General features: G+C 35.1%; 1 protein-coding gene across 1 annotated transcript; it reads right to left on the reverse strand.

The window, feature by feature from the left end:
- Window positions 1-45: 45 nt before the first annotated feature.
- Window positions 46-1,550, reverse strand: gtf2a2 (general transcription factor IIA, 2). The gene is made up of 4 exons (XM_016273261.1): window positions 1,331-1,550; window positions 640-744; window positions 393-519; window positions 46-298 (listed from the first exon to the last, which is right to left on the reverse strand). The coding sequence occupies exons 1-4, from the start codon at window positions 1,400-1,402 to the stop codon at window positions 273-275; spliced, it is 330 nt and encodes a 109-aa protein (XP_016128747.1). The 5' UTR covers window positions 1,403-1,550; the 3' UTR covers window positions 46-272.
- Window positions 1,551-12,284: the final 10,734 nt, after the last annotated feature.

The raw sequence follows: 12,284 nt of genomic DNA on the forward strand, positions 1-12,284 counted from the left end.
AACTGAAAAGCATTGGCATTTCTATGAAAATTATATATATTTATTTATAAAAAGAAAAATTTCATGTGACATCCAAGGCCTTGTGTGCTCCATATGTTTGTCAGTCCTCCACCGAGCAGGTTGATGTATGAAGGCTGGAGAACTGTTTCTTGCAATAAATAATATATACACAGTCCCCACCGCTGTGTGCCTCGTCTTCAATTCTTTTCATCCTTCCCATCAGCCAGCAAATTCAGTTCACTTCTCTTTCACACTCTCTCTCCACCTTGGTTTCACTCAGCTGCATTAGACCCAGTGTCTATAACAGAGAAAAGGTTTAATAAGGAGGACTGCATCACAACACTATAAGTATGAAAATATAGACCATCAGCAAAGTGAACCAAATGTCTTACTTTTGCCATCACATGCTACAATTTTTACTTTGTCCACCTTGACCAGATCCGTCACCTCCCGGAACTCAACGTCATTTAAAACAAACGTCCAGACGTTATCGCAGAATCTGTATGTGTTCAGAGACCCCTGTGAATAAAACAAAGAGCAGTGATTTTTAGTGTGTCACAGCTATGTCTGCATAATCTCTGGCATATGCAGACAACATTTAAACTTCTACCTTAAGGTTATTGTAGAGCATTAACTTACCCTAAAATTGACCCTGTTGCGGACCCGGTTGGCCAGCGCTGTGTTGATAGCTTTATCAAACTGTAAAAGGACTTGGAGGGCTAATTGTGGTGTGATCTGTTGAGTCTGCGGAAAGACAGAAAATACAGTTGAAAGTGTTCCGTTACTAAGATAATGAATTCAATTCAAATAATTTAACACACTATTAAGCTTCACTGTGTTTTTATTTTGATTAAACACTAATAGGTTTTCTGGTGTCTTGAGAGGACTGATTCAGGAAGTCCATCTTAAATCAGAGTTAATATTATTAGCCATAAGCATGTACATCTGCCTGCATGATTGTTATTATGAAACACAGACAGGTATGACTGTTATGATCCAAATCTGCGGTAATGTGAAAAGAAATTAATGTAAACATCTGAGAAACACTAAAACAGTTCATTTGTCCCTCACTAGGGCAGCTAAGTTAATTCATAACTTATTCTGATAAAGAGCAGCTCAATTGCAAACACAGCTGTCGATAGCTAACACCCATTTAACTTTAATAAACCGACACATCACTAACCACGATGAGTCATAGGATTTGGCACTAAGACATGATATAATAAACCACCGAAGGTAGATGAATAGATGTGCAGTAGTCGTTATCTGTATTTATCTGCGCTGGCTAGCAATCAAGCTAGATAACTTCACTTTGATTTAACACTCTTACCTGAATAAGTTCATCAAGACTCTCCTGTAGACTGTTCCCGAGTGTCGTGTTTCTGTAGAGTTGATATGCCATAGTGTATTTTCAGTCCGACCGCTGTACGCTGTTCTGTTTAAAATAACCGTAGGATCTTCGCTGATGTTTTGTGATTTGCCCGCTGGTCGAGCACTTCCTCAAAACCCAAATTTAGACCGATCGCGCTACGGAAACTCGCGAGGGACATAAATTCCTCGATCATGAAGGTAGGAGGATACAAATCATCTAGGAGTTCGTACAGTTCCTCTTTAACATGAAAAACGAAAATTAATATTCTAAGCATAACATATATATATATATATGACAATGCTTTGTTAGTTTTTTTGTTGTTTTTTCCCCCTTTTTGCTATAGTTGTTTTTCATTAGACATCCTTCCATAAACTTTAAGTATGGGGTTCCATTTGTGCCAAAAAATGAACCGACTGCTTTGTGCTTTGTATTTGTTTTTGTCTATAGTCCTTGCCTACTTGTTCAGATAAAATACAAATGTGTAGCCTAGTATGGCAAGCCGTTTGATCTTAAATTATATTCCAAGCGTTACTGGTCGTAATTGCATTTTTACTAGTTACAATTCAATTAGAGAGCTCAACAATTAAATTCTTACTAGTAACAATGCCAATTAGAGAGCTCTCTAAATCTATTTTAACTAGTTATAAATACAATAAGAGAGCTCTCTAATTAAATTGTTACTAGTAAAAATCCAATTACGACGAGTAACACTGGGATTATTTTAAGCTAAAACTGCTTGCCATAGCCTAGTACAAAGCACAAAAGAGTCGGTTCATTTTTGGCACAAATGGAACCTCATATTAAAGTACAATGAAGAGACATGTGTGACTGTTAGTCACATGAACATTATCCATCCTTATTTCTTACAACTCTTTATTTCCCGTCCATGTTAAGTCGAAATCAGAAAACATGACCACTACACCACAGATTTATTCATACTTCATTTATACTGGACTTTTTGCTTTTCCCCTCAGTTTGATGCATTTGTTTCGTTATTTGTTGCCATGTGGAGTATTCCAACATTTATTTAGTATCTCACTTTTGCTGGATGATATTGTTACGACAACTCCTGTTTTGCTGTGTAAAGACTCTCTTTAATGGGCCTGCAGCAGCATTGTTAAATAAGCAAGATTAAGACAGATTTATCCCTTTCAAAATGTTGTTTCTGTAATTGTATCAGTGGTCAAAATGTATTAAATGATTCCTTTTAAAATGTTTTTACATTTCTTTCAAGAAACAGATTCTTTGTGACATTTTAATTAGGATTTAGAGGCAAACACAAACGGTTTAAAAATGAAATCTATACAGATAGATAGATAGATAGATTAGATAGATAGTCAAAATTGTTCCTAAATGACCTAAGTAACCCATGTTATTTACTGGGAACTTTCACCCTCTTTTGACCTCTGACCTCTCTCGGAGCAGAGATGTGGCCAGTGCAACTCATTTATACGAGACACACAAGGCAGTGTACTGTGATCTCTAGTCATGAGTTAAGCTGATTTTCATTAAGAGTCTCTCATTTTACAGCACACAGGCTGTTACAGACAGCACAGCTTATCACCAATCATTACACCATTCATCAGCAGGATTTTCAATAGAATGCAAATGTGATCAGCAAACAAATAATTACACAAGTCAATGAGAACAATTAACACAACAATGCCCCAGAGACTGGGATAAGCTTAATTAATTTTCCCATTGCCGTATAACAGCATGATTAACCACAAACTGGATATTTTCTCATGCAGCTCCAGCATTATGAATGCAAAACGATTCCGAGGCCATTAATTCTGATTAACAAAAAGATATCATGTGATATAGAGAAAAATTTACTCATACTATCACATTTCATTAAAAATTAAAATTAAAAAGATATCAAATCAATATCAAATACTGTAAAAAAAAAAAAAAAAGATAAAATAAAATCGTTTTAACGGCTGATATTATTTGAAAATGGCATCTTGGGGAAGACCAGGAAAACCTTCATGAAAGCCCTTTATTTTATTTACACATATCCTGTTCAGTTCAACTAGAAAAGACAGCTCATTGTCTTTGATTTATATTTCCCCGTTTCAGATGACTGCTTTTCAGCCCACCAGACCAAAGCTCATCCTCGACAGCCGCAGCGCTGTGATGCTGGGTTTTCCCTGGTTAAGCAGTGAAGATGAGTGCAGCATCCTCCCCCACTGCTGGAGCAGCACAGATTAGCCTCCCCTTATTTTGCTCCTCTGCCTTTATTCAGTGCTGTGGGTTCATTGGAACTCATTCTGCTATTGTGATGCGATGACGTTAAAAAGAAGAGTCTGTTTAGTGACAATGGTTCATTTTATTTAGTCGAATGAATTTCATAATAAAAAAATTATTAAACTAAAACCTCCCAGTTCATTGATTAGTATAACGAATGACTGAATAAGTAAATAAACAATCAAACAAATAAATAATAAACAAATACATTGCTAAAGAAATAGTGCTATATATCCACACCAGCTGTTTATTGATTTGAAATGTTCACACTACCGTTCAGTATATTACATGTGCATGCAGAGTATGAGAATACAGCAGTTCAGTGCACAGACTCCTGGAGGAAAACATGGCTGAGGAAAAATGAGTGCTGTCAGAGTGGCTCATGATTAACCTTATCTGTACACTATAGAAAAGCTACTGATCTCATACTATGAAGATACAAGACATAACCTACCTACTCTACCACACACAAGCACACAACAAACACTGAAACCTCAAATGTATAGATGACAGCTAACACACACACGGACGCACAGACGCACACACACACACACACACACACACAAGCGAACACACACACACACACACACGAACGCACGCACACACACACACACACACACACACACACACACACTACAAACTACAAACTATGCTTTTTTATGTATACAAAAACATTTATGCTGTGGGAAACAGTACATGTGATATTAGACACGTTGTTTGTAAAATTTAAATATCCGCTTTTTTATATGCCACTGTAATAAAGCCAAAATAAACTATTAAAATATTATTTTATTGATGAAATATCATTTTTATAATATCTTTGTATTAGGTTAATTTTGTATCTTTTTTCCTACTTATTATTATAAGAGAAACATTATCATTTTAAACTGATTTGCATATTTGTATTAATTGTTGTATATGTATATTGTTTAGGAAGATACAATAAAAAAGTTATAATATTTTCAAATCATTTAACAAAAAGTCTAAAATATTTGTAAATATATAAATATATTACATTATGTTAAATATATTGGGCATATAAGATTTAAGTAAGTGTGTTTTGTAAAGAAGTTTCTCACTAAGGCTACATTTATTCGATCAAAAATAAGATCAAGAAACATTTATTTTCATTGTTGAAAACAGTTGTGCTGTTTAAAACTGTGATACTTTTTTTAGGATTCATTGACAAATAGAAAATTAAAGAGAACATGATTTATTTGAAATAAAGTCATTTATAACACTATAAATGTCCTTACTGTCACTTCATTATCAATTTAAAGGCACAATATGTAATTTTCGCCACTAGAAGGCGCGTATTCAAAATACACAAACAGACAAAGGCGTAGTTTGATGACTTCCTGACTGAGTGTGGAATCATGGGAGTTGTCGTCTTCATCCACACAGCCGATGCAATCCGACGGGACTCGGGCAGAAATCATGTTCATGGCTGAGCTAATGATTTATTAACGTAGTAGAATGAAGCAGAGTGAGGCTGAAAGCCGTCGAAGCGAAACGAGGCCTCTGAACGAGTGTAACACACGGCTCGAAAGCAGCGGAGCTTTTATTATGCCACAGTCGACCGCTTCCGCTCCTTCCGGTCGTGCGTATGTGGGGGTTTTATACGTTTGAAAGTTCTGTTATAATGCTACTCTGTGCGGTCGTCACCTGTCTAATAAAACGCACAACATATTAAAGCGTCTTTGGTGTTTCCATGTTTTCTACAAAATGGAAATCGAGGGGTTATGACGTCATTGGCAGGCGACACTGTGACACTATAGACACGCTCTGTGTCACTAGTTTAAATTGCTTATTTCTCTGGATTTAAACATTCTTCGAAACATTTGGGATAATGTAAGTACATAAGTCAACAAAATATATAACACTGTTCTAGTGGTTTTTGGATATTTTAATAAAAAAATCTTACATATTGTGCCTTTAATGTATACTTAATGAAAAAAGTTTTTATTTCTTAAATGTTAAAATACCCAACTGTGTCCCCCACATGTCAGACTGAACAGCCCTGCACTATAAGATACAGATGCCTGGATGTCTTTAGGTGGATCAGGTAGAAAAGTGTCCGATAAGCCACTCTGATTCAGCTGATGATGTCTGGACTCTTCAGCTTCAGATATTCTCCTGAAGGCCTGATGACTCCTCTATCTGGACTGAGCCCTCTGAGACCTTTAGGCCTGAAAATCACACACACTCCACAAAACTACTGTCTGACTACCTCCACTCCACTCTGACAGCAGCGGAGGTGATAAACGGCCACGATTATTAAAAGAAGGTTACTTTTAAACACTGTTCCCTGGCAATGAGAGAGAATAGCAGCTGCTAAATCACTGTCAGGGGAACTAATGATAAGATATCATAAGACACGCAAGACACAAGACAAGATGGAGTGGAGCTTCTCCCTCCTTTAATCAGCTTCAGCTTCCACCTCTCGCCACTCTCACGTCTTTATCGAGCACACAAACGCACTTATTCCTGTTCACGGCGGCGTATCCATCACCTCGGCTCTGTGCCTCTCTCTCTGTGGCTCGGCTGTGGACTGGTTCTGTCGCTCAAGCAATTTCATGCAGACAGCATGATTATGATAAAGAATGGATGACGTCTGTTATGTGCTTATACGTGCTTTTGTAGCAGGTGTGATGCGGTTACAGTTATTTCTGATGAATGTGAAGTTTAAGGTTTTTTTGGCTCTGCAAACATCAGGTTTGTAATGATATTTTCTTTCAGACCCTTTAGATTAACCCTTAAAGAGGTCCAGGTTTGGATAATTAATAGGAAGGATATAGAGGTCATGCTGTGCCACTCATGTCAGAGCCTTAGCAAGGGGACAGATATGTTTCTCTGGGGCATGCAGAGTTAATCACACTCTGAGTAAGGGCCTCTAGATTAATCTAATTAATAAAAGTCATGGTCTGTCCCAGCATAGCTAATACTTTAAGCTAACGATGTCATAAATTCACCCTGCTAATATGGCAGGTGGAGAGAGGGTGGTATGAGGAGGTGTGTGTGTGTGCGTGTGTGTGTGTGTGTGTGTGTGGCAATGATAAAGAGATAGCACTGTGTATTTATGTATGTACTTAAGAAAGCTTGGGTCATCAGTGGAGGTGGGATAAGAATACACAACATATTGTATTAACCACTCACCGATGCTCGATAACATTAGATGGTTATCATTTCGATTAAAAAACAAAAAAACTTTTATATTTTTAATATGCCTTTTGTGGCAGTTCACTTTCACAATTTGGAGTTAGCATCTTGAGGAGAAGCAATTAAAATATTTTTTCCCCTGAAACTTAAATCGTTAACCCCATAAAGCAGATGATATAATATGAAATAATGACAAATGAAATAATATTCAGAAAAATATATATGTTTGGAAATGGAAGTTCATCAAAACTTTAAATTTTTAAAACTGTGTTTATTATTAAGTATCATGATACATCACACTTTTAATGGCTAATATAGTATGATCCAGGAGAATATGGAGCTCTTATTGAAAGAGGAAAAATACCTCAATGTTATTCAGAGGCCCAAACTGAACAAAAAATATTATTTTTTTGCAGCTGCTGATATTTATATGGCCAAAAATTAAGATTAAATTCTGATAGCTTGTAATATAAATCAATGAGCTCTACATAACAGTATAACAGACAACTTACATAAAATGCATAAAGTTGTCACTTCCAATATGTCTTAGTAAGAGTATATTTAAATGCTTATATAAGTTCTGCAGTTTTTATTGTGAAAGGCAAAACATATAATGCAATGCAATAATGATGATTGACATAAAATAAAAAAACATTTTAACATGATGTTTTTCTAAAAGAAAATTCTGTATGGATAATCAAGTAAACCAGTTGCCTCAGTCCATTAAGTATTCAAAAATTTTTAAAACTGTGTTTATTATTAAGTATCATGATACATCACACTTTTAATGGCTCATATAGTATGATCCAGGAGAATATGGAGCTCTTATTGAAAGAGGAAAAATACCTCAATGTTATTCAGAGGCCCAAACTGAACAAAAAATATTATTTTTTTGCAGCTGCTGATATTTATATGGCCAAAAATTAAGATTAAATTCTGATAGCTTGTAATATAAATCAATGAGCTCTACATAACAGTATAACAGACAACTTACATAAAATGCATAAAGTTGTCACTTCCAATATGTCTTAGTAAGAGTATATTTAAATGCTTATATAAGTTCTGCAGTTTTTATTGTGAAAGGCAAAACATATAATGCAATGCAATAATGATGATTGACATAAAATAAAAAAACATTTTAACATGATGTTTTTCTAAAAGAAAATTCTGTATGGATAATCAAGTAAACCAGTTGCCTCAGTCCATTAAGTATTCATCTTGAAATATTACTAACAAATAAATAAATAAAACATACGTTATAAAAATCAGTAAAGCTTTCACATCAAAAAGCATTTCACTTGCTAAAAATGTATAAACTATCAGTCAGACAACAGAAGGCATTTTGACAACAGAAGGCTTTTGATCATGCTGATAATTTTGAGGCATCTTGCATATCAATGTGATAGGTTTTCTATAGTTAAAGACAAAACAAGCATAATTGTGAGATTTGAACAATCTGATAAACCTTTTTTTTCCCTAAAGAAAAATTGGAACAAAATTATTATTCAGCAATGTCTATGATTACAAAAAATGAACAATACTTGGACTGCACTGAGATTTATATTATGATACAGAACATGACCTTTACTATTGATCAAATACCAAAAACAGCATAAGCTTTCATCTCGGACAATGACACAAATGCACATCAAGATAAGTGGTCTAGCTGAGACATTGCCATAATTAGAGTGGTCCATTTTACAAGTGTTCTAATAAATCTGATAGATTTGAATAAATTAACAGGGCATTACCACACTGCCACGTTCGATTTGCATAGTGCAATTATTGTAATGAATATGCAAGTGTAAGTGAAAAGGCTGCTCCTCTGAATCTCCTTAATTAGAATAGCTCCTCCCAGCATGTTTTCTGACAGAGACATCTCATTAGCATATTACTGAGCTAGCTATAGCCTCACACAGACTTGCCTCCTGATTAAAGCTCTTTGATCAGAGTGATACTGCTTGAACTCTCCTGACATCACAGAATACGGGAACCACCCATAACGTTGCTCAACATTTAATTCACAATGCAATTAGACTTGTGATGACTCCTGAGGAAAAATGGTGTTGCTAATTATTTATTAAATATTCATGATGCCCTCTGAGTAGAAGGGAGGGTGACAATTAAAGAACTGTTGTATTGCTGCTTTACTTTATACTGCATTCACAACTGCTTCTAGTCAGCACAATGTATCTCTATTTACCAATACAAATAAATTACACTCAATATTGTATGAATTCATTTAGTTTTTAAATAAATGTCCAATTGTTAAAACATTTTAAACCTAAGAAGATAAATGACAGAAAAGGGTAATGTGGACAAATATGCAACCTCATAATTGTTTCAGTAGCTGAAATACAGAAAGTTTATGTGACCTCGAAAAGAGACCAATATCAAGATTTTAATTATTTAATGAAATGAAATCATGTGCCAAAACATTTTTCAGATTTGTCAGATTTTTTCATTATTACTTAGCATTTATATTTTTAATTAGCTTTTATTTTCATATTTTCAGTTTTCATTTGAATTAATTTTAATATTTGTTATTTGCTTTTGTCATTTTATTATATTTAGCTTTTTCTATTTCAATTTATTATAATTGTAGAAATGTTAGCACTTAAGCTTACTTCAACATTTTTAGTTTAAGTATTTATATTTTATTTTATTTTATTTCATTTGAGCTAATGAAATCAATTTTTAATAGTTTTAGTTTAACAAAAACAACAATAGCATCTGCCAAAAATGACAGAATGAAATGTCACAATGGCAAAAATCAGGACGAGGCTCTTTGTAATGAAAAACCTTTGCATGGTCACGCATTACCACTGCATTTGAGAGGGTGCACACAGTGGCGCAATACTTCCTCTGGTCTCATTACCATCTGAGAGAAGATGTTTCTGCAAAAGGACCAGGAATGCACAGCCGTCTTAAGAGGAGGAAGAGCTGCATCCTTGCATGAAACATGCTCATCATTAGCCATCACACTTCAGAGCAGACTCCTATCAGAGAGCGTAACGTATGCGCATAGATGCATTCATACATACACACTTGAGCATTAATAAACAAGAGGGCAGAAACAAACACCATGGAGAGTATGTTCTGTGTCTCTTGAGAACAAAATAAGAGGCTGAGAGGTCAATAATCCACTTTAAAATCGAATTACAATAACTCTGAGCTGTACTTGAAGGCAAATGACAACTCAGTGCTTTCATTTTAAATGACAAAAGCATCTATGATCTCACTGACAGCAGGCACACAAATCTTAAATCCAAATATTTAATAGAAAATCCCAGATTTTGGTCTACACGGGGCCTTTTAAAAAAAAAGAAAGCTACTCTGATGATCTTAGGTCTGTCAAAAAACAAACAAACAAACAAACAAAACATTAATGGCCTATTATTTTTATAAAGTACAAAATCAAGGAGGAGCTTCTTCAAACACAGTTCAAAAATTTGGGGTCCATAAATTTTCAATAAAGACTTTTTCGTTGTTCATTTCAGTTTCAAATGTATCTTTGCCATCACAGGAATAAATTACATTTTAAAAAGGAAAACAATTATTTTTAATTGTAATAATATTCCACACTACCGTTTTTTTAACAAATAAATGCAGCCTTGGTGAGCCTTTCTTTCAAATTAAAAAAAAAAAATCATGCAGACATCAAATCTTTGAACAGTAGTTTATTTTTACATATCCTCAGCCACTTATTACAGGAATCTTTCACCTCACAACACTAACCTGTCAACCCTGTATCAGGACTGTTGTCATTCTTATACTAAAAATTGTTGCCCTATGCTGTAGGTGAGGCCTGGTTGCTGTAATGCTGACAGCCATTGAACTCTTGGTGACCTGTCATTGCTGCCCCATCAAGCTCTTATATAAAAGCATTAATACTGTAAGTTGTGAATAGGAATTGGTATTGTAAGTCAGTTCACTCTTTAATTCTTAAAAAAAAGTTTTACCAGAACTTTCAGATCATGAAATTAAAAAATATATAGCAAAAGACCAGTAAATGCAGTAAAGAACAGAATACAAACACAAAACCGAGCACAAAAAGCTATAATAAAGAATAACTGAAGCTCTGAGCTGGCTGAGGATGAGACAACATGGTGTCATCAGTGGGCTGTATTTACAGGCCAGTCTCATCTATCAGACACAGATGCGTCATATGTTCTCCATTAGACTAAATATCATTCATCACGGCATACAGCATCAACCTGCTCCCAGTCTTACCCTGTGCTGTAGTGGTCAAGGGTTAACTGCAGCATCTACACACTTTCACACACACACACACACACACACACACACACACACACACACACAGGTTTGTTTTTGTGAATTGTGGGGTCTCTCCATAGGCGTAATGGTTTTTATACTGTACAAACTGTATGTGCTATTGCCCTACACCAACCCTACACCTAACCCAACCCCTTACAGGAAACTTTCTGCATTTTTACTTTCTCAAAACTCACACTGTATGATTTATAAGCGTTTTGAAAAATGGGGACATGGGGTAATGTCCTCATAAGTCACCTTCTCCTTGTAATACCTGTGTCATACCGTCATTATACAAATTTGTGTCCTCATATGTCACAAAAACGTGCGCGCACACACACACACACACACACAGCCATATACATGGGCACTCCATCAGGTGCAGTTAGGTCCGAGAATGCTGGTACATTCTGTATAATTCAATGCTTCCTTCCTCATAAGTCACCTTATCCTTGTAATACCTGTGTCATACCGTCATTATACAAATTTGTGTCCTCATATGTCACAAAAACGTGCGCGCACACACACACACACACACACAGCCATATACATGGGCACTCCATCAGGTGCAGTTAGGTCCGAGAATGCTGGTACATTCTGTATAATTCAATGCTTCCTTCCTCCAGCTGTTTATGCCTTTCCAAATGTATTGATGACAACAATAAAAGACAATAGTACAGATTCAATATTCACTTGTGTATTAAAGCTATAGGCTCACTAAGTTGACTTAATTTGAGCTAATGACCTTTACTTTTTAATGTTAATCAGTTACAAAGTAATTTGAGGTTTGAAAATATTTTACGATTATTTTTTATTATGCATAAAATATTTATAGAATTAGTGTTGTTATTACAACTGTGCGTTTTAAATGTCTTTTCATATTTTATGGGGTCTTTAGAAATCTTTCTCAAATTAAGTGTGCTATTATAAAAACATAAAAGAACTCTATGGTTTATAAGTTCATCCTCCAATCAAAGGCCCTTGACATCACCCCTCCTCAAACCAATTATGACAGTCCTCCTGTGGGACCTCATCAGTTTACACACACTCATTCCATATGCCAGCACTTCTCCAAGACTATACATTCTGTATATCCCGGACACTACTAGCCTATATTTATCGGTGAAGATTTACAATAAAATATACAATAGTATAAAAATTAGAAACAACTCTCTCTATATGCATGGCAATCAAACAATTTGTTTACATGTCATAAAAACATATTCTTCGA

This window comes from Sinocyclocheilus grahami, unplaced genomic scaffold, assembly GCF_001515645.1.
Source record: "Sinocyclocheilus grahami isolate Dianchi unplaced genomic scaffold, SAMN03320097.WGS_v1.1 scaffold76.1, whole genome shotgun sequence".
Classification (NCBI taxonomy): Eukaryota; Metazoa; Chordata; class Actinopteri; order Cypriniformes; family Cyprinidae; genus Sinocyclocheilus; species Sinocyclocheilus grahami.

Coding starts and splice junctions, on each gene's coding strand:
- gtf2a2 (XM_016273261.1), bottom strand. CDS start 1,402: ATGGCATATCAACTCTACAGAAACACGACACTCGGGAACAGTCTACAG. Junction 520..639: donor GCAACAGGGTCAATTTTAGG/GTAAGTTAATGC, acceptor TTTTATTCACAG/GGGTCTCTGAACACATACAG. Junction 299..392: donor TGTAGCATGTGATGGCAAAA/GTAAGACATTTG, acceptor TCTCTGTTATAG/ACACTGGGTCTAATGCAGCT.